The 24,785-nt window shown below is 38.3% G+C and overlaps 1 protein-coding gene across 2 annotated transcripts; it reads right to left on the bottom strand.

Annotated features, from left to right (window-relative positions):
* Positions 1-404: 404 nt before the first annotated feature.
* Positions 405-23,165, bottom strand: LOC126868887 (leukocyte tyrosine kinase receptor). 2 transcript variants are annotated; one of them, XM_050624841.1, is made up of 25 exons: positions 20,714-21,056; positions 16,078-16,454; positions 15,552-15,744; positions 15,347-15,474; positions 14,823-14,954; positions 14,583-14,738; positions 13,364-13,494; positions 13,115-13,287; positions 12,903-12,997; positions 12,726-12,824; positions 12,433-12,613; positions 12,203-12,350; positions 11,874-12,020; positions 11,577-11,751; positions 11,047-11,244; positions 10,568-10,813; positions 10,372-10,473; positions 10,020-10,215; positions 9,397-9,676; positions 8,792-9,084; positions 7,379-7,604; positions 5,057-5,173; positions 4,668-4,940; positions 2,943-3,413; positions 405-2,213 (listed from the first exon to the last, which is right to left on the bottom strand). In XM_050624841.1, the coding sequence occupies exons 2-25, from the start codon at positions 16,415-16,417 to the stop codon at positions 2,166-2,168; spliced, it is 4,548 nt and encodes a 1,515-aa protein (XP_050480798.1). In that variant the 5' UTR covers positions 16,418-16,454; positions 20,714-21,056; the 3' UTR covers positions 405-2,165. The 2 variants fall into 2 exon arrangements, with proteins under 2 accessions (XP_050480798.1, XP_050480797.1); XM_050624840.1 differs by lacking the exons at positions 405-2,213; positions 2,943-3,413 and adding an exon at positions 23,004-23,165 and having other exon boundaries at positions 3,882-4,940; positions 20,714-20,918.
* Positions 23,166-24,785: the final 1,620 nt, after the last annotated feature.

Here is a 24,785-nt window from a genome sequence, read left to right as displayed (position 1 = left end):
TACTATCTGCTTGTCTGCTCGTTTGTAGTTTTCTTCGCTTATACATACCTATATTTTGAGACGCCTGGACATCTGTACGTTTGACCGAGCTATCTCAAGAATTTATATCAATATCAAGATGACAATGTTATTTCTGTTGCTCGACATTTTACGACATTACATTAGGCGTTGCGCTCCGATTGTAAAGAAATTCGTATTTCCGGTTAAACCACGTGCAATGCGCGTAGAGTCTGTCGATTTTACTTACCACAGTACCATAGTGTTTTTTCCTTTTTTTTTTTTTTTTTTTTTTTTTTTTAATAAAATCCTGAAAACCTTCTCTCTGAAAAATATATTCAAGCGAGGAAATGGCAAGTAAAAATTGACTCGGTCTATCGAGATTGACAAATAACATACGCATCGTGTTTTCCACAAACATGTCTTTATTACGTTTCACGTACAGATATATGGTGGCTGACTTTCATACGCTGAGCGTACGTAAAGTACGTCGTCGTTGTAAGAAAAATAAAAAAGGGCTTGTGCTCAACTTTCACGTTTCGAAAAATGTACCTTTTTCCTTGCCCGTTTTTATGATAACGATCGTATACAACAAGATCGATGTTAAAATAATCAACTTTCCACCATCCATCGTTCTTTCACAAGCTAATAATCAACGAATCAACGAGGTAGGCGAGAATATCCTATTATTCATTTGTCATTTTTCGTGCACCAACAATTAGCCGGTAGGTTAATTAGCGGCAAGAACGACGACCAATTAAGTTTTCGGTACTTCGTTCGAAATCGATTTTCATCCTTTCCTTTTAACAATTAATCCCTTTGTGAAGAAATTACGACCGTTGTACGATGGTATATATATTTTTTCAAATCATAATATACGGAGGATGAAGGCGATTCGATTCAGCCTCGCCTAAAATTTCCCGACAAATATATGTATGTATATATACATACATATACACGTACACATTGTATATATATGTATATATACATATAATAGCATAGTGTGTATAGAAAGAAGGCCATAGGCTCTTTTTCTTCCTGTCATGTAAATTAAGTCTTGTATATAGCGTATTGTCTCTCCCTTTCATTCGTACTCTCTCATTGAAATTTCTTCTATGTATGTATATCACACGTTGTGTACTTCGCTTGTATGTTTAAAAAATTTCTCATATATTTTGCGATTTTTGCCATTCTGACGATCGTCCTGCATATATAGTTCATAAAGAACAAGAAGGAGACCATATACGCGTGTATACGAATTTCTCGGATTAATCCTTCTGCAGGAGGAACATCGACGGTAACGGTTCATTAACAACTATATCTACATAGTTTTTCTCGATAATTTATAATATGTCTGCTGCAACTGCGATAGGATGTACGTGAGTATCCGTTGATGTTGGCTGTTACAAAGTATACGTACACATATTGCGTATATACGTGACGACGTGATGATATTTACCTCAGGTTTAACGATTCGAATGCTTTTGTTTCGTGGTTTTGTTTCGGACACAACGATAATATCTCTACGTTTTGTTTCTTCCTCTTCTTCTTTTTATTTTGTTCGTTCAACTCTTTTACATACAATATAATACGTAGATACGTTTTATAACTTTTACGTGTGTGTGTGTACGAAGATGCACGTGTGTTGTTACGTGCGTATACGCAGTTTCGAGAAAAGGGATTTAGTTGAATTTAATAACGGACGGTCTGAAGCTCGTAATGTTTCACGGTTATTGCAATTCCCTGTGTTCTGTGATTCGTCGACGATTTATGATTAATGTATGTCCTAATAGATATTGCGCGACCGCCCATCTAGTAAACGCAATTAAATTCTTCCCTCTTCTATGTGGACGAAAATAGCTGTTTTCGCGTTCGAAGAACAGAAAGAGAAGGCGAGGAAGGGAAAGACGAGGAAAGGAAAGGAAGGAAAAGAAAAGGGTGAGCAAATAACGCGAATTCACAAGATTCATTCACAGCAGCGTTTCTTCGGAGTACACGCGACGTGAATATTCTTCGTCACGTATCCAGAGAAGCGACGAGGAGTCCTTGAAACGCATCGCCATCGATACTACGGTTACCGTTGCGGAACGTCGTAATGATTTGGAGTTGGTCGCATGTATCGTAACATCAACGACCGGGGAGTCCTGTCACTCCCCTTTGTACAAATCTCAGCAGGAGCATTCCTCTTCCCTTGGTAGCTCGTGACCCAGAGGATCCTTCGTGTGAAGAACAGAGAGACGATAGTTCCATCATACATAGAACTGCGATTAAACGAATTCAGGGATAAGCGTTGCTGGATTATTCGAAATAAAAGACACGATATCGAGTCTCACGAACATATTATGCTAATCCTGTGCACTCGAATCGCTTCACTGACAATGGGCCTTCAACGACATCTTGTACACATCGGGCGATACATTTCGTCGCAGTAACTGGTACTTTCTAGAATGGAAAGTGAAGGTGGAGAGTGCAGAGGGTTACATGTGTTCCGCGTGTAAATTACCATGATTGGAAAGAATAATCTAACTTTTGTTATCGAACAAACGATAAAAAACGAACAAAGCAATATCTCGTTAAAGAAATTATCGTAACGTTTATTACGACCGCTCTGACTGAGTGGATATTGCGATTCTTTCGATATTATTCAATTTTTTTACGAGAATTCGAGAGAATTCCGAGAAAGAGAGGAGAAGCTAAGTTACTCGTTGCTCCAACGAACGAAAGCCTAAATAATTCTATCTATCGTAACATCGCGGATAACGTTTTTTTTTTTTGTCAAATAATCGTTCACGATTATTTGACACCAGTGGTGGGATTCAGCCGGTTCGCATCGGTCCCTAAAAGTTTTGCAGTTCCGACGAACCGGTTGTCGAATTATTCGAATCCCACCACTATGGACCACAAAATTTGACAAAATATTCGACAAAAATAATGAAATTATCTACCTTCTTGATCTCCATACTTCCAGGTGTACTGGAACGCTGCGGTGGTGGCGAGAACGCTATTTTCTCGTATGGTATCGTTCCACGACATAGAGCGCTCGGATCCAAACTGAGCGCAGCCTTTAAGGCGTTTTTCTTTAACATTCCATTTACATTAGTGGCATTCGTATTTAGGCCAGTGTGACTAGGGGAGCAGGTACGTGTGTTCGGTGACGAATTCGTCGTGTCAGGCGGTGTATCCGACGAAGCAACGATCAGAGAGTCGGAGTTGGTGTCGATGGTAGTTATGCTGTCGTTACCATTTCTTCTATCCACGTCCGTCACCTCGACTGTGCTGCTTCGACGGCACTCGATATCTGCTGGACGGTTGTTTCCATTGTCTTCGATTTTTAACTTACCACTATCTTCGATGTCCTTTGAAGTTCGATGTACGCTTTTTTCTTCGCAATTTGAGCTGTCAACCTTGTGCTTGTTCTGCAAATCCGTCACAATCGTCATCACGATACATATCGTAAATTATGGTCAGCATGTTTCTTATGACATTGGTTGTTAATGCATCGTACGTAGACACGGTATATACGGGGGGTTAACATAAAGTAACGTTAATTGAATAGATCGGCCGATGGAAACAAGGCAGAAATTTCGTCAAGTAAAATTTCGTCGCATCGAATAAAATTCAACGAGATTAAGGAGAAGGGAAATATCGACGAAACAAGTCGTAGGGATATCTTTATTTATTCGTAACGCGCATGAATTTAAAAAAAAAATGAATTTAATGTTTTTACTTATCCTAATGTACGTAACGATCATTAGGATATGGGTTTCGATGCGTTAGAAGTGAGAAACATTAACAGCCAACGTATTAAACACGACGTCACACTGCTCGTGCAACAAACAACATCCGGAGTAAAAACCAAATAATTTCAACCTCCAAGGAGATGATGCTTGAAAACGGAAAGCATGACTTAACAGTTGGCACGAATGCGAGTTTACTTTAGAAAAAAAAAAAAAAAAAAAGGAAAAGGCAGCAGCGACAGCACTTTTATATGATATACAAACACATACACAGTTACTCACACAAATATCCCTCCATCTTATATACATATCTATGCTTCATTATATTATACATTTCAGTTATTACAATAATTTTTAATTCGTCATAATATCAGGCATTATGGTCTATGTTAGTATAAGCATCGATTAAAATTGAATTTCCATTCTAAGGCATTATACACAGTTATTAATAAATAATGATTTATTAATAATAATTAATAATAGTAATTTATTAAAAACAATTAATTTTCAATTTATAACTTAAGTAGCTATTTTTAAGAGATACCGTTATCTGTGCGAATGATAATGCAAGGAAAAGAATATCTGACCATCAATCGATTCATCGTTTCTCAGTCAAACGCATCCTAGTTTAAAGCATATTTGTTAATCAAGGTTCATATAACACATATGCAACAACAACTGGAAACTTTGACTTGGATATATGTATAAGATAAGAAGCGAATATTTTCGTGAATAATTATATTTGATTTATTTGAATAATTTTTAATTCAATGTAATTATACTTTATATTAGAGCAGTTGATAAGAAACTTGTAAAAAATACTGAGAAACCAAACTTCCAATTAGCCAAAATGCTAAGCAAAAATTTATTTAAACGATGATAAAAGAAATGTATGCCAGAAAAAGAAATATTTCCAGGCTTTATCCAATGTACCTCTGTATGATTATTCTCATCACTAAAATCATCGCGACTCGCGTTTCCGCCGAAGGTTTGTTCAGAAGTATCTGTATTAGAGCCATACGGATTAGATTGAAATCGTCCTTGCAGACGGTCTGTCGGTTGCACGTTATTTCTTTCATTTGAATTCAATTGGTTCGGATTTTCGTTTCTCGCATTAGGATTATTGCCCGCAATAGCTTGAGCCATACGTTGACTAGCCGATCGCGGATCGATAATTCTGGGTTGCATGTATCCACATGCGTCCAGCTATAAAAATTATAGTATTTACATAGGAAGTGTGGATGCTTAGAAAAGTGTCGCGAAACAGATAGTTTGTAAAGTTAAAAGTTTAGAGGAAATATCAAACGATATCCGCTACTCACTTCTGACTGTACGTTAATGCATTCCGTTTCCGGATCTGGTCTCATGATCGTCACTTCCCGATCGCAGATTGGTAAAATGTCGAAATTTGGCGTCGGATGATTTATCACGTCAGGATCCTAAGGATAGATGTTATTTATTGAAATTTGCTTACTCCGTTCTTGACACATCGACGATGAAATATTCTATATTAAGTGACCCTTAATAATAATCGGACAGTTTTTAAAACAGAATAACTTTTTCAAAACTTGACCAGACGACTGGAGTTTCTTTGATAAGTTTAGGGGGATCAGATTAGTTAACTAGACGCGTAAACAAATTTTTTTTTTAAATTGTAATTTGTCGGTATAATGAAAAAGATAGTAGTATAAGCTCACTTTTTACAAGTTTTTTTTATCTGAACCTATGATAAAAGTTTAAACAATACGTTTTATGGATTTATGTCAGTGATACACATATGTATATGAAATCTTATCGAGATTGGTCGATGCGAAGACAAGCAACAAGTTACGAAACATTAAAATTTGTCACAGTCATAGGTCAAACAGTGGGAAACTCTTATAGAGGGTTGGTAACTGGCGGTACAAGCGGAAAGGGGGTGATTTTACGCGAAAAAAGAAGTCGAAAATATAGAATAAAAATTTTTTTTTTAATTTTTCCATCGAGACAACGATCTACAGTGAGATCCGTTATAACGTACCGCACGCAAATTCAAAGTCGATTTTCTCGAAAACAAAGCCTCAAACGAAAAATTGTTATTCTATATTTTCGACTTCTTTTTTCGCCTAGAATCACCCCCTTTCCGCTTGTACCACCAGTTACCAACCATCCTGTATAATAGTAAGGTATGTTCACACTTCTAACTTCACTTATGTGATTATAAAGCAGCATCGACGATTATTTTCTAAGGCGTGTTTATAATAATGTTTGAACTGTTTGTAGCTGATAATAACGTTAACCGATGTCGATGAAATTTTTTGCACCTATGTATATTATTTAATTTTCGACTTCGCCGCCTAAAGAACTTGAACCTGACTTATACAGCCTCCTACACAACATCAACATCCTCCTACACAACACTCACCACTACACAATCATCCGTCTCTCTCATCCTTCAACAAACTATATTTCTAACGTTTACTTCTTATTCCAACTTACGATTAGGTTCTTATTTGCCCTATCACTACCCTAATCCCTCTATCTACGTACGAATGTGCATACATTATTAGACGAGACACACACGATATGTATCTTGAAATATATCCAGTGGCGCTTGGCGATTTGTTAACGTCCATCAGCCACTGATCCATCTCTTTATCTTTCTATCATGCTTTACGAATCTAAATAATTATTCACAACTGCATAGAGACTGTGAGAAATGTCTTGGAGAATCAGTTCCGACAGCAAAACTGTTTTGACAGACGAGTAATTAAATTCCTTGATGTCCATGTTTCCAATTTCAGATAGTAGCAATAAAAGATAAAAATTAAAACATAATGTAAAATACTAAAATTATTGGAATATTAATATGAGTTATAATTACGTTATTATCAGCCAAACCTGAGGCCGAATCTTAAAAGACTAATCCAGATCATAAATGGCAATCCATAGTAGACTCAAGCTCGTCCAGCATTCGTTTATGTAGGTGTATAATGTTGTACTGTGTACAAAGAAAAGACAAAGGTGTTAAGTTTGAGACAATATATTAAAGATAATGTCTTTGTCAATACATAATTGTCAAAGTGACCTTTACTATTTTCTTTGCAATTCCGACCAACTCCAATTTTTCCAAGATATCTTTTTGCAAGTAATTTAATAAACTAGTCGTCCTTCTAGCTTCTCCAAAGGGCTCAAGTCGTTTGGCCAAACTTTCAAATAGTTATTCCTTTTTAAAGCGTAATAAAGCGTGTACATCTGCACTGTAAACTAGTAAAACCACCAGAAAAGGATGTAAATTGTTTAATTTTAAAATTAAAGTTAAAAGGATTAAAAGGATGTAGACCTGTTGTTAAATCATCATTACGTATTCTAATTTAGAATATCTGAAGAGAACCTATTATACCTGTTTCGAAATAATTTATTTTAAAGACTGAGAACGACGGTAGAAATAAATAGGACATTTTAACATTAGGATATTTAGCTGTAATTTTTCTGCTTATTACATGATAGATGGACGATGGCTGCAAACATTGTGACACATTTAGAAATACATGCAATGATCGTTTACGAAATTGCTTGCTGATCAGAGTATAACATTCTACTTCACAACTTTAAGCATGTTAATTACTTCAATTACAACTAACGAATAAGTTAATCAGCTTTACCTGTAAGCAGTAACCAATTCTCTCGACGATAGTAGCAAAACTAGGCCGGTCTTCGGGACGTGGATGCCAACATTGTGTCATTATTCCATAAATAGGATCAGGGCATCCCGCTGGTTTTTCTAGACGCCCTCCTAACGTTACCATTGTCATGGCTTCTCTATTAGTACAACCAGTATAAGGTATGTAGCCAAAAGACATAATTTCCCACAGCAATACGCCAAATGCCCTACAGTCATTAGAGATTAGTCAAGGAGATTAGTCAAGTACATGGGTTTGTTATTTTCTTGCAGGCAGACTGATCGACGCTTTTAAATATAATGCTGATTAATCGTTCAAATCTGTTAGCAACGCGCTAATTTCCAAAACACGTACACACACATATATATATGTCGGATTATCATTAGGATTTAAGGCGCGTAACGATTCTTTGTTTGAGTTAGCCATCGTTTTACGAGACAGAGATTATATTTACGCGAATATACAAGATTTTACAAAATATTATGAATATTGAGTTTAATGAATGATAAGATTAACAGACGATAAGTTTAACCAATAATTAGATTAAAGAATAATAAGTTTAACGAACAATAAGAGGTACGAATAATATGTTTTACGAATAATAAATTTAACGAATAATGAGATTAACGATTGATAGGTTTAACGAATAATGAATTTAATTAACACTATTAACAATGTTTCCGGGGTTCTAACGAATCCACGGTCAACGGGATAACTCTTTGCTATGCGTAGAATAATTTTAAACACAAAAATACGATTGCTGAGACACTCGGTAAATTGCTCGATGAATCACTTTCCAAGGCGATCACACCAATGAATATCTGATGAAAATCTTTTTCGCTATACGACTGCATTTGTTTGTTATATGCTCGCTGGAGACATCGAGAAGGTTCCAATCGTTGTTGCTAGGCAATTTCTGTCAAAAGTTTGTTGTATACTCTTTGGAAACATCGAGAAAGATCCAAACGCCTATACTAGACAGTTTCTGTCTGGAGATTGATTCCTAATACAACGTGTGTCCCATTATATCAGCATCTCTAAAGTACAATTCTATGTGATTTCTAGGGAGAACGATACAACCGATCCACACCTTCGTCAGGCAAAACGTTTATCCCGTGACCGTGGCTACGTTCGGCGACCAGTTGTCACCTCGAACCCACTTTCGCTTTCACAAATGTCAAACAATTACAAATGACAATTGCTTAATTACAGTTATGATAAAATCTAGGCTAAAGCATTAGAAGGCTTCCTCAAAATTGCAAAGGGAGGGCTCCGGTTTTCCTTTCATCTCCGACATATATATATAATTAAATTGACTATTCGTTGGAGTTGTTAATTAATTCGGTGACTATGGATTTATCGTTGCTACCAACTGCTTTGTCAAATAGAACTCACCAAACGTCGGTTTTCGTAGTAAATATTCCATCCAAAAAACTTTCCGGTGGCATCCATTTGATTGGTAACATAGCTTTGCCTCCCTTCCTATAATAATCGCTTCTATAAATATCCTTGGCCATTCCGAAATCAGCGATTTTGCCTATCCGACCGGGTCCTTTGCACGTAAGCAAACAGTTTCTGGCAGCGATATCTCGATGAATGAATCGAGCCTCTTCCATGTATTTACAACCATTCGCGACGTCGTGGCCGCACATTATCAAGTCCAGCATCGTCAACGAAGTCGGCCGATCCTGCCAAAACAGGAATATACGCATGCACCCCAATGATGACGAGCGCCAAAAATTAACAGCTGTCCCTGTTTAAATCGTAATCGAGGACGACACATAGTTAACGGGAACTAATCGAACTAAATACAAAAAATTGGGTGCATAAAAGTCCTCTCGATCGTGTAAATAGCAAATGGTGGAACAAAATAAAACATTCTTAACATAAATATAAATTTATTAATTCAAACTCAAGGTATAAATGAATGTAAAATTGCTTCAAGCATGAAGTAGTGTACAGGAATTTGTAGCATCTTCTGTAAAAGGAATGCCATTTACCGCACGTGGCCTTTCTTCTCGAAGAAAGTTTTTCAAATTTCCGCCAGCAAGCAATTCTAACACAATGTATTTTGGATTTTTATCGAAAGAAACCCCGATAAAGTGTACTATATTAGGGTGATTAAATTTGCTCATAATTAAAGCTTCCATCATGAAATCTGCTTCGGTTTGAGGCCTGGACGAAGAAGGTATAGTCTTCACAGCGACAGGCTGTTCTTCGTTGCGTCTGTATTTGTACACACCTTGGAAAACTTCGCCGAAAGCGCCTTGACCAAGGGGTCTGCCACACAAATACAAGAAAATATGCTTAGTTCGAAAATATACGAAGAAGAAGTAACAAGTACGTTCTCTATTTTAATTAGATTCTAATCCGGAATTTTAACTCATCGTCATCGTCATCATCGAGGACCAATCGATCGAGTAACGCGTTGAAAATTCGCGACATTATCGTAGAATGTAAATTGAATAATTTACGCATCGGAAAATGCATTAGAGTAACAGGTACTTTACGGATGCCATTAAACGAGTCGGAGAAAAAATCATAGGAATTATACGTATGCGATATACACATGTGTAAGTCGTTAATAGATTCGATCGTCGATGGCCATGAAATTTATACTTACTTTACCAAAGTGATATGTTCGCGAGGGATTTGCGGCAAGTCTTTAAAGCTATAGAGATTTCCAGCAAACTCGTAGTTCGGATTGAATTCAGTCATCATAGTTTCGGAGACAGCACGTAGAGACCTTAATTCAGTTCCGTTACCAAACATTATTTGTCGTCGTTGTAAAAGTGCCTTTCGACTTTGGTAACGATTACCTATCGACAAATATGATTTGCATTTACCATCGAAGTAACACTGTATACGTTACTATCTACTTTCAAACGTTTCAAATGTCGCTCGCGTTTTTCAAGATACGAAATCTCGAAGATTAGAGAAAATTATGTACATTACGGTATCAAATAGTTTCTTACAAACTAGTAGACAGAGAGCGACGCAAACTAAGAATAGGACAATGCATAGGACAGCTATCAGCCAGATGTATGGTTGATGAGTATCCTTCGATTCGTCAGCCGCTGCGAATAGAACAATTATTATATACGTAATTTTATGCAAATCGATCGCGAAGAAAGAAAAGAAGTTGTTGTTCTTGTTTCTCGGTTTACTTACTAACGCAAGATCTCGAATCGTTACTTAATAACCAGCCTGGAGGGCACAGACACTTTATCTCGCTAAGATACCGATCCAGACAAACGCAACGGAAGTCGCATTGACAACCGCTGACAGCAGGAATAATGTAAACCTCCCCAGGCCCATGATTTATTCCTGCCCGGAAATGAACGTGCATAAGTTCGGGACTAGCGTAGGAGTAACCACCTTCACCGTTACCCCGTTCCTTGTGACCGGTATTGCCACCTGAATCATTTTATTTATGGAATTACTGAGAAGTAAATTCTTTCGATAAAAATTAATGGTCAAGATAAAATTAGATTATCCTTTCATCAATCTGCCCTGACCTGAAATTCAAAACACTGAATACTTGAAATACAGGAGTTAGGAATTTCAAATACAACTACGATCAAAGGCAACGTACAGCGCGATTCATCGTAAATTCGGTGTTTGAAATCGCTTTAATACCGATTCGTTACCTATGTAACCACCGCCACCGCCTCCTGTAAGACATCCACCACCTCCGCCACCGAATCCTCCGTTTCCGTGATTCGAATGTCCAGGACCGCAACCGATTCCACCTATGCCACCCGTAACAAGGGTCCCGCCAGCGGAAGATCGTTGACCCGAAACGGTAGTCGATGACCCGTTCCATCCACCGCCAGGACCACCTGTATCTATATCATAGATTTATGTGATTGACAGAGTTTCGAAGCAACTTATAGCTGCAACATAATGTTGCCTAAATAAGATTGAAGCATCGTTGATTGACCTCTAAGTTGAAAATTCAATTAAATTGCAAACCATTCATTATTCATTTTCTTCCGTACTTTTTCCCCTCAACGTTAATCCTTTCGTTATTCAGGAAACGTATAATTCTTTTTATGAAAAGTAATATAATCTATCGAAGAGTAATTTTCTAAAATTATAATAATAATAATAATAATAATAATGTATATGTCACACTAAAGACGTAAATTAGGAATCTAACGTTCTAACTATAATTTACCTGTTTCTGCTGAAAGAATCGTTCCCGAAATTGGTTGTCTTCCGGAAGGAGCGGCTGCCTGTCCATGTTGGTCATGTTGATCATGTTGATGGCCATTACTAATAAATGGTCCCAGTCCTAAACCACCACCACCTCCTGCGATAAGTATCGGATGTTGGTCTCCGTTCTCTTTTAACTGTAACATAGGAAAGTGATAGCCAAGGACGTAATAAGTATTGGACAATAATTTAATTACGTTAATAGGATCAGGTACGATGATTTTAAAATTTTTTTAATAATTGAAAGATATTCCCTTACTGTAAAAATGTACGTTGCTCCGCCACCACCACCGCCACCGTCTTTTATCTTGATATTCTTTACTTTGTGTACTTTAGAACCCCCTGAAGGAATGGAGGATCCGTACGATCCAACACTTTGACAGCTATCTAATTCTAATCCCAAGTTCTAAAAACAATTCATCATTCGTCATGTATAGTTAAAGGATATTCATTTTCAAGAACATTTTGGAATGATTTGCAAAAAAATTCCGAAATAAATATTACACGTGTGTATGTAAAATCGCTTTATCGACGGAACATCGATGCTTTTATATTGTTCCTACTATATAGTAAATATGTGATTCTTACTTTAGGACATGCGTCCATTCCTGGCTGTCCCACCATAAAATACAATTGTTCACCTTTTTCTAATTCAATTACACCACGGGCAAGTGCACCCAATGTACTTCCCATACCGCTAGAACCTTTTCCTCCACGGGCACCCATTGCAATCAATCTACGTTCACGACCATGTAAATGTTAGTTCAGTTTTAATATTTTATAAATGACAATTCAGAGAATTTCGAATAAATTCTCACGTGTAATATCCACCACGAGGTGCTGTCCACCGTTGAACTCCATTTAAATTGGAGGGAAGAGACTCTTCCACTGTTGCCGAAGATGCAAGCACTTCTATATCTGTACTATTGTATTCTTCGGTACATTGTTCGCTATTGGGACCTGTTCTTCCGGTATTTCCACATGTGGTAATTCGTATAACTGAACAAACGAATACAAAGAATAATATGATAAAGAAATTTCGATATGTATTGTGTGAAAACTTCGTAGAATGAACAATGATATTTTTGTTAGATTAGTTGAAACACGGTACCAGTTTCGTTAACAAAGTCGGCATGTGGATCTGGAACTTTTTCCGAATCTATAACAGGATTGTAGTAATTGAAAGTTCCCACGACTTCAGGAGGAACTCCTAATAAAAAGGATATAGTATATAAGTATCTTAATAAGTACACATAAAGTATCATTGGTTATTCATTTGAAAGATTACCAATGCCAAAACACTCTGGACTCAGAGAAAAGTCATCGATCGCTACATCAGCTTTCGAATAATAGCCTCTGCTTGCCTCAAACTGCAGCAAATATCTGGACAAATAGTACATGTATTAGATAATCACTTTTTTCATGTCTTCGACTAAATTTCACGATATCTTCATGATATTTAATATCTAAATGAAATTGAACGCTTTAGTAAATAAACACCTGTATTTGATATCGGGCAATGGAACAGCTTGATTGTACCAAACATCACTTTTGTCGCCGCTAAGATAAGACCACCATAATCGTTCCGTATGGCGTTGATGAGGTTTCACCTGAATTAGATACAATCCAAGCGAACCGCTATTTGCACCATATTGATGGTAAAAGAACCGCACCTGTTCACGTACATACATATTAATGCGTTTTGTATTTGCTATAATATTTCGTTTATTTTGAGATATAGCAACTTACTTGACACGACTTGTAATAAGGACTTTTTGGATCGCCATTATAAGGTGGCGTTGGATTGTACAATGGACTCTCAATGGTACCACGACTACCATATTCCACTCGAGGTGACATACTTACATAGGCGTATGTCCCTGTAATGGAAAATTAACATGGAGATAACTGTTTACCAAAAGTAGTCTGTCATTTGGATAAAAGTCATACATGAGTTACATTTATATTTACATTTTTTCTATTTCAAAGAAATTCGAAGATAAAAGAAGAAGCAATATCGTTGATAAAAATTTGCTCCTTTCAGGTCATTCCGTAAGTAACGACGTTTCTTATCTTACTTTAGATAATTGTGCGTCTCATATTTCGCTGATACGTTTGTAGGAACATCCCCTTTATTTGTTAAAGTACCCTCTTGACATTCCGCAACCATAATGTGTGTTCAAAGCAATTAGATCGATACATTAAAAGAAGTTATACATTGAGTGTCAACGAAAACCATTCGCGGCATTGTACACTACACGAATTTAGAAAAGGCAGTATAACCAAGAACACGAACCAAGGATATAAAAAATATGTAAGAAGATATAAAGCTTTGAACGCCTTCGTTATTATGGCTATGTTTTAAGAAGAGAAAGCGAAGACATTCGAAAATTTCTTCCTCAATTAGACCCTCTACCTTCTTATTGCGTGGTAGTGGGCTCTAACAGGTCACAATGTTTTTTTGATTAATTGCCACGTCTGGAATACTTTTTCATTCTCTGTGCAATCGTCGACGCGGACGATCGTCGAAGAGTGTTCTAAGCGTTGCGTTACGTAAGAATAAACGTAAGTATTAATTTGTTTCAAAGTTAGAATTAAGAAACAACGTCGCTTATGAAACTTATGGATGATTGAATATTCGAACCATGTTTTGTAATCGGTAACGTCACGCACGTGCAACGAAAATTTCGTTTTAATTATTTTTTGCAATTTTACAGTACGATTAATTTAATAAAAATTAATAACGAAGAATCATTTTACTCGCGTTGCAAACAAAATTACGTGACAAAATTCCCGTATATGGTTATTTCCACGCTTTCATTGATTCATTCGTGAAATTAATAATAAATCTAGATAAGCGTAGTTAAAAAAACCAGTGCAAATGCAAGATTCGTTAAAACGTAGATGCAGACGAGGGCATATGTAACTATACGTGCATATATACATATGTACATGTACATATACACACCGGACGCATTGCGGTATGTATGATCGTAACTAGGTCCAGTTTTCTCGGACGGTGTTGCACCACGATGGAGCGTCCAATTTAAAGGTCTTTCCGGTACATTCTTCCAGCCGCACCATCCCTGCTCGAAATTGCATCTGGCGTTTTCCGGTATTTTGTCTGCAATACGAATACACCTTTATTATAGTCTGTCATGCATTGGAACGATGAAATCGGAGCGAAAGGTAATAATTTAACAATTACCGCAATCACCGTCTTCGTCTTCGCCGTCGGCGCAGTCTTTCGTTAGGTCACAAACACGTGTTCTGTTTAAACAGGAGCCATTCTTACAGCGGTACATGTCCTCCGTGCAGGCCATCTTCACCGGTGTTGATTCTGCAAACAAGATGCATTTGTTTTTCTTTTCTCGAGCATACATCAGCGTTTGTTCAGTTTCTTCGCGTGTTTAGATTACACCGTGTCGAGTTTTCTAGTTCTAGAAACTTGAAATTTCCTTTACTATATCTCGTCCTATTATTTTGTTCTTTTTCTCGTTCGTTCGCCGGTGGGACATGCAGAGAAATTCCACGATGTTTCTGTCTGAATGCGGTGCTGCTACGATTCTACTTGTTTCATACACGTTACTTGTACGGGTAATATGGCAATGCGATGCGTTTCATACACCTGGTATGAAAATGATCGTAGTTCGACGTCATAGTTGACAAGCGAGTCTCCTGTCGCAAAGCTATTTACCATAGGAGTAATCTCTAAATAGAGATAATAATTACCTGGAAAACAGTCGATCAGATGAATATTATCAACAGCGATGCTAGAGTTAGAATAGGGCACCGTCATCTCTATAAGCAATTGATGTGGCTGACTAATTGCTCCTAGTGTGAAACGCGTTACTCTCCATCTGTAATGCAGCGAGTAAATCAAACTAACTCTGATTTTTATCGATACAACGAATAAGATCTTCATGCGATTATATACTCTGCGTAATTATTTCCTGGCTTTCCCGTGGCAACCCAACTTGTATTATTCTTGATTATGAGTAACTGGATATCACCACTGCGCATCTCCACTTGATACAGAGATAATTCTAATACACAATGTAATCCAGTGGGAGGAATCGTGGCGGACCATATTTGAGTCTTTCCAGGGCCGGTGAACCATAAAAAATGTCCTAGCCAAAAAAAAAAATAATTATCGTCAGAGAAGATTTTTCGCGCATGTTCCAGCTTTTAATTTGCATCCGGTATGCAAATCGATATTATACGTATGTTGTGTAAAGGTACATATCGACACGGCTCTATAACGTACGGAACGAATTAACGCGAAAACTATCCACCTACGATCTAACGCGTACATTCATTTATACATTCATTATACATTCATTAATACATTCATTTTTATTAAATATACATATATATTTAATAAATAATAATAATCGAAACGATTGAAACAAAAACTAGCTGATTAGATTTGGTAGATCTGACGTTTAAGAAGCGCATCTTACCCTTAGTCGAATTACTGGCATCGACGATAGGCCCGTGCCTATTTCGCACAGATGGCGTGGTTCTTTTGAAGGAGGTTTCATCCCACGTCCAATCACAGGTCTCCTCGAGGTCGCAGTGGCCGAGCTGAGTCAATCGGCTCAGAGCAATCTGCAAGTTGTTGGTCCCGCGCGGCATCCTCTCTTTCCAATCGCAATTGGTACTCGTGATGTAAAACAGCCCAACAAGGATTTTCAACAATAGATCGCCTTTCAAGCCGAACTTACGCCGCGAATCGTGCACGGTGTGACTCGCCTGTTCGAAATTCGCGGTCAACACCCCAGACCGCGTACTTTTCACCATTACTCTGTACTTTCCTCGTGTATCCGTTCGATATACCCTGCAAACGTAGCAGCCAACAAATGTTTACATGCGTTTTCCTTCTGTCCTTCCTTTCTTGTAAGGATCTCTCTTCTTCTAGCAGCTGTTTTCCTTCTTTTTCTCATTACGTAATATACGTCCGACATCGGCATTTTCATCAATGTCGGAATCAGTGGTTTCAACGAAGCTTGCAGTTACCTGTTCGACGCAGAAAACGCGCCTGATCGAGTAATTCATACGTTTCCGAAGCCTTCGAACATCGAGCGAGCAGATTTCTAGCAAGTTCTCTAATTACTTTTACAATTGCAGCTCGAACTTTTGCGGTTTCCTGCCCGCCGAAGCCTTCTCGGTATTTTTAATAAACAACGAACTCAGCGGTTTTTTTTCATTTTTACAGACTTTCAGGCAGCGATTTTCTGAATTATTATTACAGTCGTTTAGTACGAAAGTAACGGTCCAATAAGATTCTATTTATTTGCCTTCGATGTTGAAACCTTTGGCCCACAAAATCGGAGAAAACCGAAAGTATCCAAGTTGTAAGAAACGTAAAAAGTAAATATCGCGAGACAAAGGAAAATATGGGAATGTTATTCGATAAGTCTGCTTATTTTGTTTAATATTTACATAATAAAAGTAATGTTTTCTACGCTGTATCGTTATAGCAGAGCAATAGGGTAAAGCAAAGAAAATTACTCGTGAAAACGAGAGGATGGTTGAAACGATGCGGTGATTGGCGGAAATGGAATAACTGATTCGTCGATATTTCATAATTTCCGGCATGTCGGTAATAACGAAGACGCCCCATCGTACTGGTAACGGTGGTAATGCCAATAGCGAAATTTATCCGAATGTCGTTTTCATTACGCTTGCGTAGAATAGGGGCTACGTTCGCTTGGTCTGTCATCTTTTGTTTTTCAACTTCTGAACACGACAAGACCTGTATCATTCAACATCAAACTAACGAATTAAAGAAACGTGATTGTTCGAAGAACGCAACTTTCATACGATAGGATACCGATTTTATTATCGATTACTTCATATTACCAATATTTTATATTTCCAACTTCTTTTTCTTGCAGCGATAATTTAAGAAAGCAAAGATTTTTCAATGTCCGAGTGAAAAGATTATTATCTATCTACCGCAAAACACTTTCACGTAGTTGCGTCTTATCTAATATTCTACGCGGGTATATAGGTAACACGAATCCTTTTAACGGAACAAACTATTGGAAACCATAGGAAATCGAGAGAAACGGTCTTTGTACACCTGTTTTTTTTTTAAGTATTTAACCATAATTTACCCGCTGTTAACCGTTTGCCCAATCTTTTCTCATCGAGCGAAAAGCGATAACTATCGTCAACTAGAAAACATCGATCGAAATCCAACGAATCCTTGCAAAATTCTAGCTAATTCTGGCTACTGTTCAGCGACGCGAACTCGCTGAAAATGGATCCGCTTGTCGTTCCCCCTTTGTAAATCTTTGTCTAGTAACCCCATACACAATGTAATGGTTCGAAACCTGTATCTATTTTTCGTAGGTTCGTAGCGAACGAGCACCTACGTTTCTCGACAGCTTATAACATTTGCTTTTGTTAAGCTCCTTCTTAACAAAAATATTCTATGGACAGAAGAAGAGATAAGGATTTGAAAACATGGTCGTGTAACTTAAAAAAATATCATAAGATTATACTTTTTAATTATGTACATTGTTTGCAACGAAATAAAAGACACTAGCAACTGCAATTCGTGAAAATCTCTGTGTGGAGAATTGGACATAGAAAGAGCATTTGGGTAGATTTACAACTTGACGATAGAAAAGTCGAGAAAGAACGAACGTAGATAGGAGGTTAGACGGCTTCAACTTGTATCCATAGATACCGTGAACAAATTATTCAGGATATTTCTATCGATCTTTTAGTCACTCTTGGTTCAAAAGCTTAACAACATACCACATATACTGTACTTGCCGTATAACGGGATATTAATAATGCGTAAGATATCAGGTGAATCGATAGCGCATCTAACGATTGTCCATTGCTCGTATCATTCCGTAACAATAATACTGCGTTACGAAGTTTTTGACAGTAAGAAACAACTGCTACACGCCAGACATTTAGCATATTTTTCCTCTTATGAAATCGATTATTATTCAAGATATATACATATTTCAAACAGATTGATCGACAATTTCGACCCAAGTTTTACGAAGTCTAAGCTCGTACGTATGTATGGACGTACATATTGCATAAGTAAACACATTTTCTCTAAAAAGAACGAAATAAGAGTAGAAATTGAGTCAAGAGTCAAAATTAACAAGTTAGATGTTTCAAAATTAGTATGGTCGACATAGCGTTGGTTATACGATGAAAGATTACAATCGAAATATACACATCCATATTTTATCAGTCTAAAGTAGCCACGCGTAGCGAACGATATAACTTTTCCATGGCATAAAGTTGCTGTCTCTTAGAACAATGGTTTAATATTTTGTCGCCGCCGCATCGTAATACGATACGATATTCCTAATAGCAGCGAATCCGTTACAGTTCAAATTATGAAGCAACTATGTAGCGCAGGCAGTGCGAGGCAGTGCGTCGTCCGAGTTACCTCCTGCTGTCACATAGCCACAGAGTACGCGTGGGCAAGAGAGGCAGGCTGAGCCACAGTTTCCAACATCGAATGCATCTCCAAACGAAGCGAGTAACAGCTCGTTCAGACGGTCTTTTCGTCGGTAATTTACAAGTAATTACGGTGATTTTACCGGAAACAGCGTCCACACGTTTCCGTATTTTCGTCGCACATTCAGTTCCCAAAACATATGGCTTCAATGAAGTGCATAATAGCTGTTACTGTAATAGCTTATTCGCGCTACGACGAATTATTCACTCGTCGATTCAAACGTCTGTTGTGTAAGTTACATACGTTTCATATACCGTGAAATCACCGATCCGGTCGCTGTTGACGCTCGGTTTTGTCAACGTACGAAATGATTGAGCAGTTAAAACGAATCGGTCGATATGGGTCAGTTTTCTTTTATATCGATAACCTATTTTCAGAAGAGTCACGGAGACTATAGAAGAGGAGCGAATGATAAAAATAAATACGGGATTTTTAATATCGTTAGTGGATAGAAGGTTCGCTATTTGGGATAAAAAGATTTTGATAAAATTACTAGATTAGCAAATAAAATTTCCCAGAAATGAGAAAGAAAGTGATCGCATTTCATTTTCTAAAAGTCTTTTGCCATCGTTACGTACATTCAACGATGATGAAATTCTAGAAATTTCAAGTCGGAATTATAAATTTAATATAATAAATTTTTAAAAAGACACGCTTTTCTAGACGATCGATGAATGAATTCTATGAATGGGAAAATTATGGAGTCCGGAAACGACACCAACATAGTACATCAGCATTTTCAATGGTAAGTCCAACGAAGCCCGTGATTAGGTCGAAAGTTAAGAATCCGATCATTCAATTATAGTTTTGCATCGAACTACATGATTATATGTATATAGTGACGATAATTAAAAAATTATTGTCATTTGGGTTCTGTAATATCTGGCTCAATTCTAATTTACGAACTTCCTCTTAATGTAATCTCAAAAATTAAATTGCATTAATGTATATAATGATAACGATTTCTCATAGTGATTTCTCATAGATGAGTCTCATAGTTTTGTTAAATCTCTTTCCACTTTTTTCAACAGATCATCAAACGTAGATATTGATATACAAAAATAGAAGAAAAAATGTTACTTCATCATCTGGTAGGAACTGAACCTATCTTTTACAGCAGGATGCAATCGCTATTTTCTGTTGACCCTTTTTCTACGACGATAGATAATACCAATCTAACCCCAAAACATAATGAATCCGTTATGATGATTTACATCCATCTTGTCCGACTGCAAATAGTAAATTAAACGAATAAACAAAGTAAGCATAGGCTTGGATGGACAGCTGGATTTTCAGTAAAGACATGGAACTGCGTGAACGCTGCTTTCGGTAAAATTTTACCAAATTGGTTAAGAAAAAGTTGAAAGATAAAGATAAAACAATAGTAAGCAACCTAAAGTTGATCGAAGTCGAACGTAATGACACAGACTACAGCTGATGCGATATTCATAAAAGATAGACATATTTGAAAATCAAGTTAGTAACGTTGCAAGATATGTTTTAAAAATGGCCGTTGGATTCTAACCTTTCCGACAAATTCCAAATTTTATCGTTCATCGCCGGAAAAGAAATCTGTCTCGATTAGGAGTTGGGCATACCTTCGATCGAAAATAACGTTGTACAATATGCCAGCATAGTTTCCCGTGGTTCATCAGTTCAGTATCATTAGCAGACCCCCGGTGTGTTCAATCCCTGAGCGCTTTCTTCCTTCAATCTCTCATCGTCCGGTAGAAAGTACGAACTTCAATAGCATTCGATAATTCGCTAGCCACCAATTACGATGCTTGCCGCGATTCTTGTCACCTGTGCGAAATGCAATACGTTTAGGGAATATCACGTTTCAAATATGTGTAACATTTTCCAGGAAAGTGAAGAGACAGAAGACGATAACACGATCCTGACGAACGACAAATCGTAACTAGCCTCATCGCGTTATAGGATCTCATGCTCTCAACTGGATAATCTGTCGTCTGTTGTTAACGACAATGTCAATCCAATGACGAGACGGTTTTATTTTTTCTCTAACTAGCCAGCGTGCGTGTTATCTACCCTCTCCTCTCTCTTCCTTTCGTTATCCGATTTCCTTCAATTCTCGCGCGCTACGCGTTCCTCCACACATTCTCTGTCTGTCTGTCTGCCTATCTTTTCCTCTCTTTAGAATGCCATCTCTCTCTTTTCCGGAATATTCGAGTGGTCGTTCCACAAGTGCGAATTAAGTGCTCCCCCGACTCAATTCGACGCAGTTTTAACGATACTCGTTACTCTTATTTCCGCTTCTCTTTCCCCTTCTCTTTCCCTTGCGCGTACAATCACGCATCTTCTCTGATTTATCCACTAATTTTATGGATTTATCACTTTCATACGCTTTTCATACTCTGTCCTTTACTTCGAATTCTCACAATCAGTTTACCCGAGTTTCACAGTTTTGCGTTCGTCGAGTATGCACGCTACCATCACGCACAAGACAATAGTAAATTTTCTATGCAACAGAAACGCGCGCATACCTGCGTGGCGTCGCATCGTAAACATGCTTAGTACGAGAGCAATGAAACGCGTCGATGATACACGGAGGTTAACAAAATTGAAAGGTTACGCCGCAAGATCACGCGCTCGCGAATACAGCGACATTTTCTACCGACGATTGACAAGAATTCTTTTTCGGCTCTTTCTCGAGCTGCCTCTTCGAAAAGTACTTTAGTTCTTGAGAATGTCAAATACACGGCAAATGCTTCTTACCAATTAATTTTATACACCAAAAATCACCAATGTCTCATATATCACGCGAGGCATGAAGTAAAAATAAAAATTGAACAATTATTCGCCACGCGACAGTAATAGAGAAAAGCAACTAGTACAGCCCTGCTACGAACACTATTGTACGAGTAACGAATAATTTTAATTATATTTTTATCTTTTATCGCTAATTCGATGATAGCGCATAGAATAGCCTATTAATTTATCGTTAGTGTAGGAAACAGATTAATTAACGTTCTGATATCAGGTTTCCTTTGGTTGCTTCGGGAACAAGAAACTCAATCTTGAATTCATGCGGCGCGCAATCGTCGTAATTCGTTGAGAAATACTAACAGATGACAGAAACGTATAGGAAAATACATCGAAACTATAACGAAATAAGATAAAACGTTTCAAAGACTAATGATATTTACTAAAAAATAAAAAAGACGATGATGTCGTATTGACAAGTACGTGCTGCATATATTAATATCACGAATAAAGGAGAAGTTGATTTTTCTGGTGTTGCGTAATTATTATGCATAGCTCTGGTTACTGATTACGCGATGATCTTGGAAACAAACTCGCGTACAATACATTACGAATCACCGAGAAATTATTTTCCAACTCGATTCAACTGCTTTTAATACTTTTCGTCTTAATTAAGGTATTTGATCTTCGAAAAATTGCACAAGAAAAATCACTGCTGTTTGAAAGAGCGAAACGGCAGAATAGGACGATCCGTGATTTGACACGAGATATCGAATTTTGATAAATCACGCTACGAAGGCATCACCGTTCCTTGCATTTCGTTTAGGTCGAGATATTTTAAACGTATGACAGACCGAGCTGGCTTTTCTGCGCTTTCTACGCCCTCGAATATTGTTACGTCTGATAAATTTCAAGCATGAAATTTTAACCGTGGGAGAGTTACGTTTGGAAGCTCAAATATCAATACGGTACAGATCCTTTTTCCTACGGTCTGAAATATTTTTCTAAACACACTTCCTCTCTATAAATTCCGATGCTCAATTTGAGAAAAAATTCTACAAACGATGGTATGTGAAATAGAGTAACACTTGTATAAGAATGTCATATTTATCTTGCTATAAGTTCAAGTAGCAACAAGAATGCGATTAGATAGGTGGTACTTACATGCAGTAGTAACGAGGTCAGTCAGCTTCGAGTATCCGCGAATCGTCCCGTGTACACAAACAGATCACACATCTAATAACCTCGTTCCATCAACCGATCACATATTTTCTCCGCGGCGACCTCTCGCATCTGTCACCCCAACAACGAATCACCCTTTTCGCTTTGTCGCTCGCTCGCTCACTATCTCGCGACACACGCTCACCGAGAACGCTATCAGCTGAGACTACGAGGGTCGCCGATAGCCAACGCGAGAGTCATCCCGACTGATCTCGATGAAAAACGCAACGTCGGTTGATGGACAGCACGCGTGGACCGCACAAATTGATTCTATCGTAACGCAAGATCTTGCACTCCCGAATCCAGCACCACGTCTCCCATATCTCGTACCGCGACGACAATCGATAAAAGTCACCTCTCTTTCTCTCACCCTATACCTATCCTTCTCTTTCTCTCTTCCTCTCGTTCTTGTCTCTCTTCTTCGTTTATCTGTTCGTCTCTGGGTATCCTGGTTGTCGCGAGCACTCTCTATTCTCGATTCTCGATTCGCGGTAAGTATCAAGAACGATTATCCCATGGAAGATCGCAGCGCGACATTTCTGGGCAATCGCAGATATTCGAGAGTCGGGAGCAACAGAGTAGCGCGGCTCGCAGCTAGCAGCGCGGCCCTTTGCGCGTACACGCGTGGACCGAGCACATCGGCTGGTTCAGCAGCCACCGATCGATGATACGTTCATCAGGATTCACCTTGGGCGCATATTCGAATCTCACTGAAACTCTGTCGCTCGTACGTTCGCTCTCTCGTTTCGTTTCTGCTCACGACCGTCGATCTGCGCTACGACACAACGCGACCCGACGCGGAGTCGCGACGTTCGTGGCGGATCCGTATCCGTTTCCCTGTAGCTCGCCTAGTCAGCTCCTCGTTCCTAGACAACGTGTCGCGGGTATATTTGCAGAAGCATAGCAAAAAACGTTGGTTCGCTAGGACGAAACCGTGGGAAGAATGAGACGGAAGGTCGGAAGTAAGGGAATACTGAACGTCACGAATGTAAGGAGGAAACGGAGAAAGAAGCGACGAAGAAAAGGAGAGAGCGGAAGAACGGAGAAAAGCGGAGAGAAAAGAAGCGAGAGCGAAAAGTAATGGTGGACGAGAGTGGCTGACTGTTTATACAGAGACGAAAGGAGGGAAAGATCGGGAAGAGAACACGGGAGATGGATGTAGATGAGGACGAAGTGTGGTAGAGAGGAAGTTGCGAGCCCCACACCGAAGGCGAGCAGAGGAGAGGCAAAATAGAGGGATACGAGGTAGAGAGAGAGAGGGGGGGAGAGAGAGAGAAAGAGAGCGTGCTCTTATTGACAAAGGACAGGGACTCCGCCCCTGTCGAGAGAAAGTTACACTCACGTCTGCGCCTCTTTTCTGTTGAACGATCTACGCGTTCTCACAGAGATCCCTGGAATTTCGCTTCTGCGCTTCTTTCCCAAAAATCGAATCTTTCTCGTATCGTTCTTGTTCCAACTATCACCCACGATGTCGAAAGACATCTCATTCGTTTTTGGGCGTGTAGCGTTATGTTTACTCGCGTGAAACACGAATTAACGACGACAAAAAAAAACATATCAAATGCATACAAAATACCGTTTCGTGTCCTAGTACGTGAAACGGGACGGCGTTAGGTCTTGAAATATCTAACAACCGTTCTACATAAGACATCGTTTGCCTATAACGAAAGTTTTAGCGTAACGAATCGTACGAAGAACGTACAAAAACATGCGTTGAATATTAAT

This window comes from Bombus huntii, chromosome 8 (genome assembly GCF_024542735.1).
Source record: "Bombus huntii isolate Logan2020A chromosome 8, iyBomHunt1.1, whole genome shotgun sequence".
NCBI classification, from domain to species: domain Eukaryota; kingdom Metazoa; phylum Arthropoda; class Insecta; order Hymenoptera; family Apidae; genus Bombus; species Bombus huntii.
The sequence above is the reverse complement of the archived record's forward strand: the minus strand, read 5'-3'. Positions and strand labels throughout refer to the sequence as shown.

Coding starts and splice junctions, on each gene's coding strand:
- LOC126868887 (XM_050624841.1), bottom strand. CDS start 16,417: ATGGTGAAAAGTACGCGGTCTGGGGTGTTGACCGCGAATTTCGAACAG. Junction 15,475..15,551: donor CCAGGAAATAATTACGCAGA/GTATATAATCGC, acceptor GCTGCATTACAG/ATGGAGAGTAACGCGTTTCA. Junction 9,085..9,396: donor GAGAAGAAAGGCCACGTGCG/GTAAATGGCATT, acceptor CTGTTTTGGCAG/GATCGGCCGACTTCGTTGAC.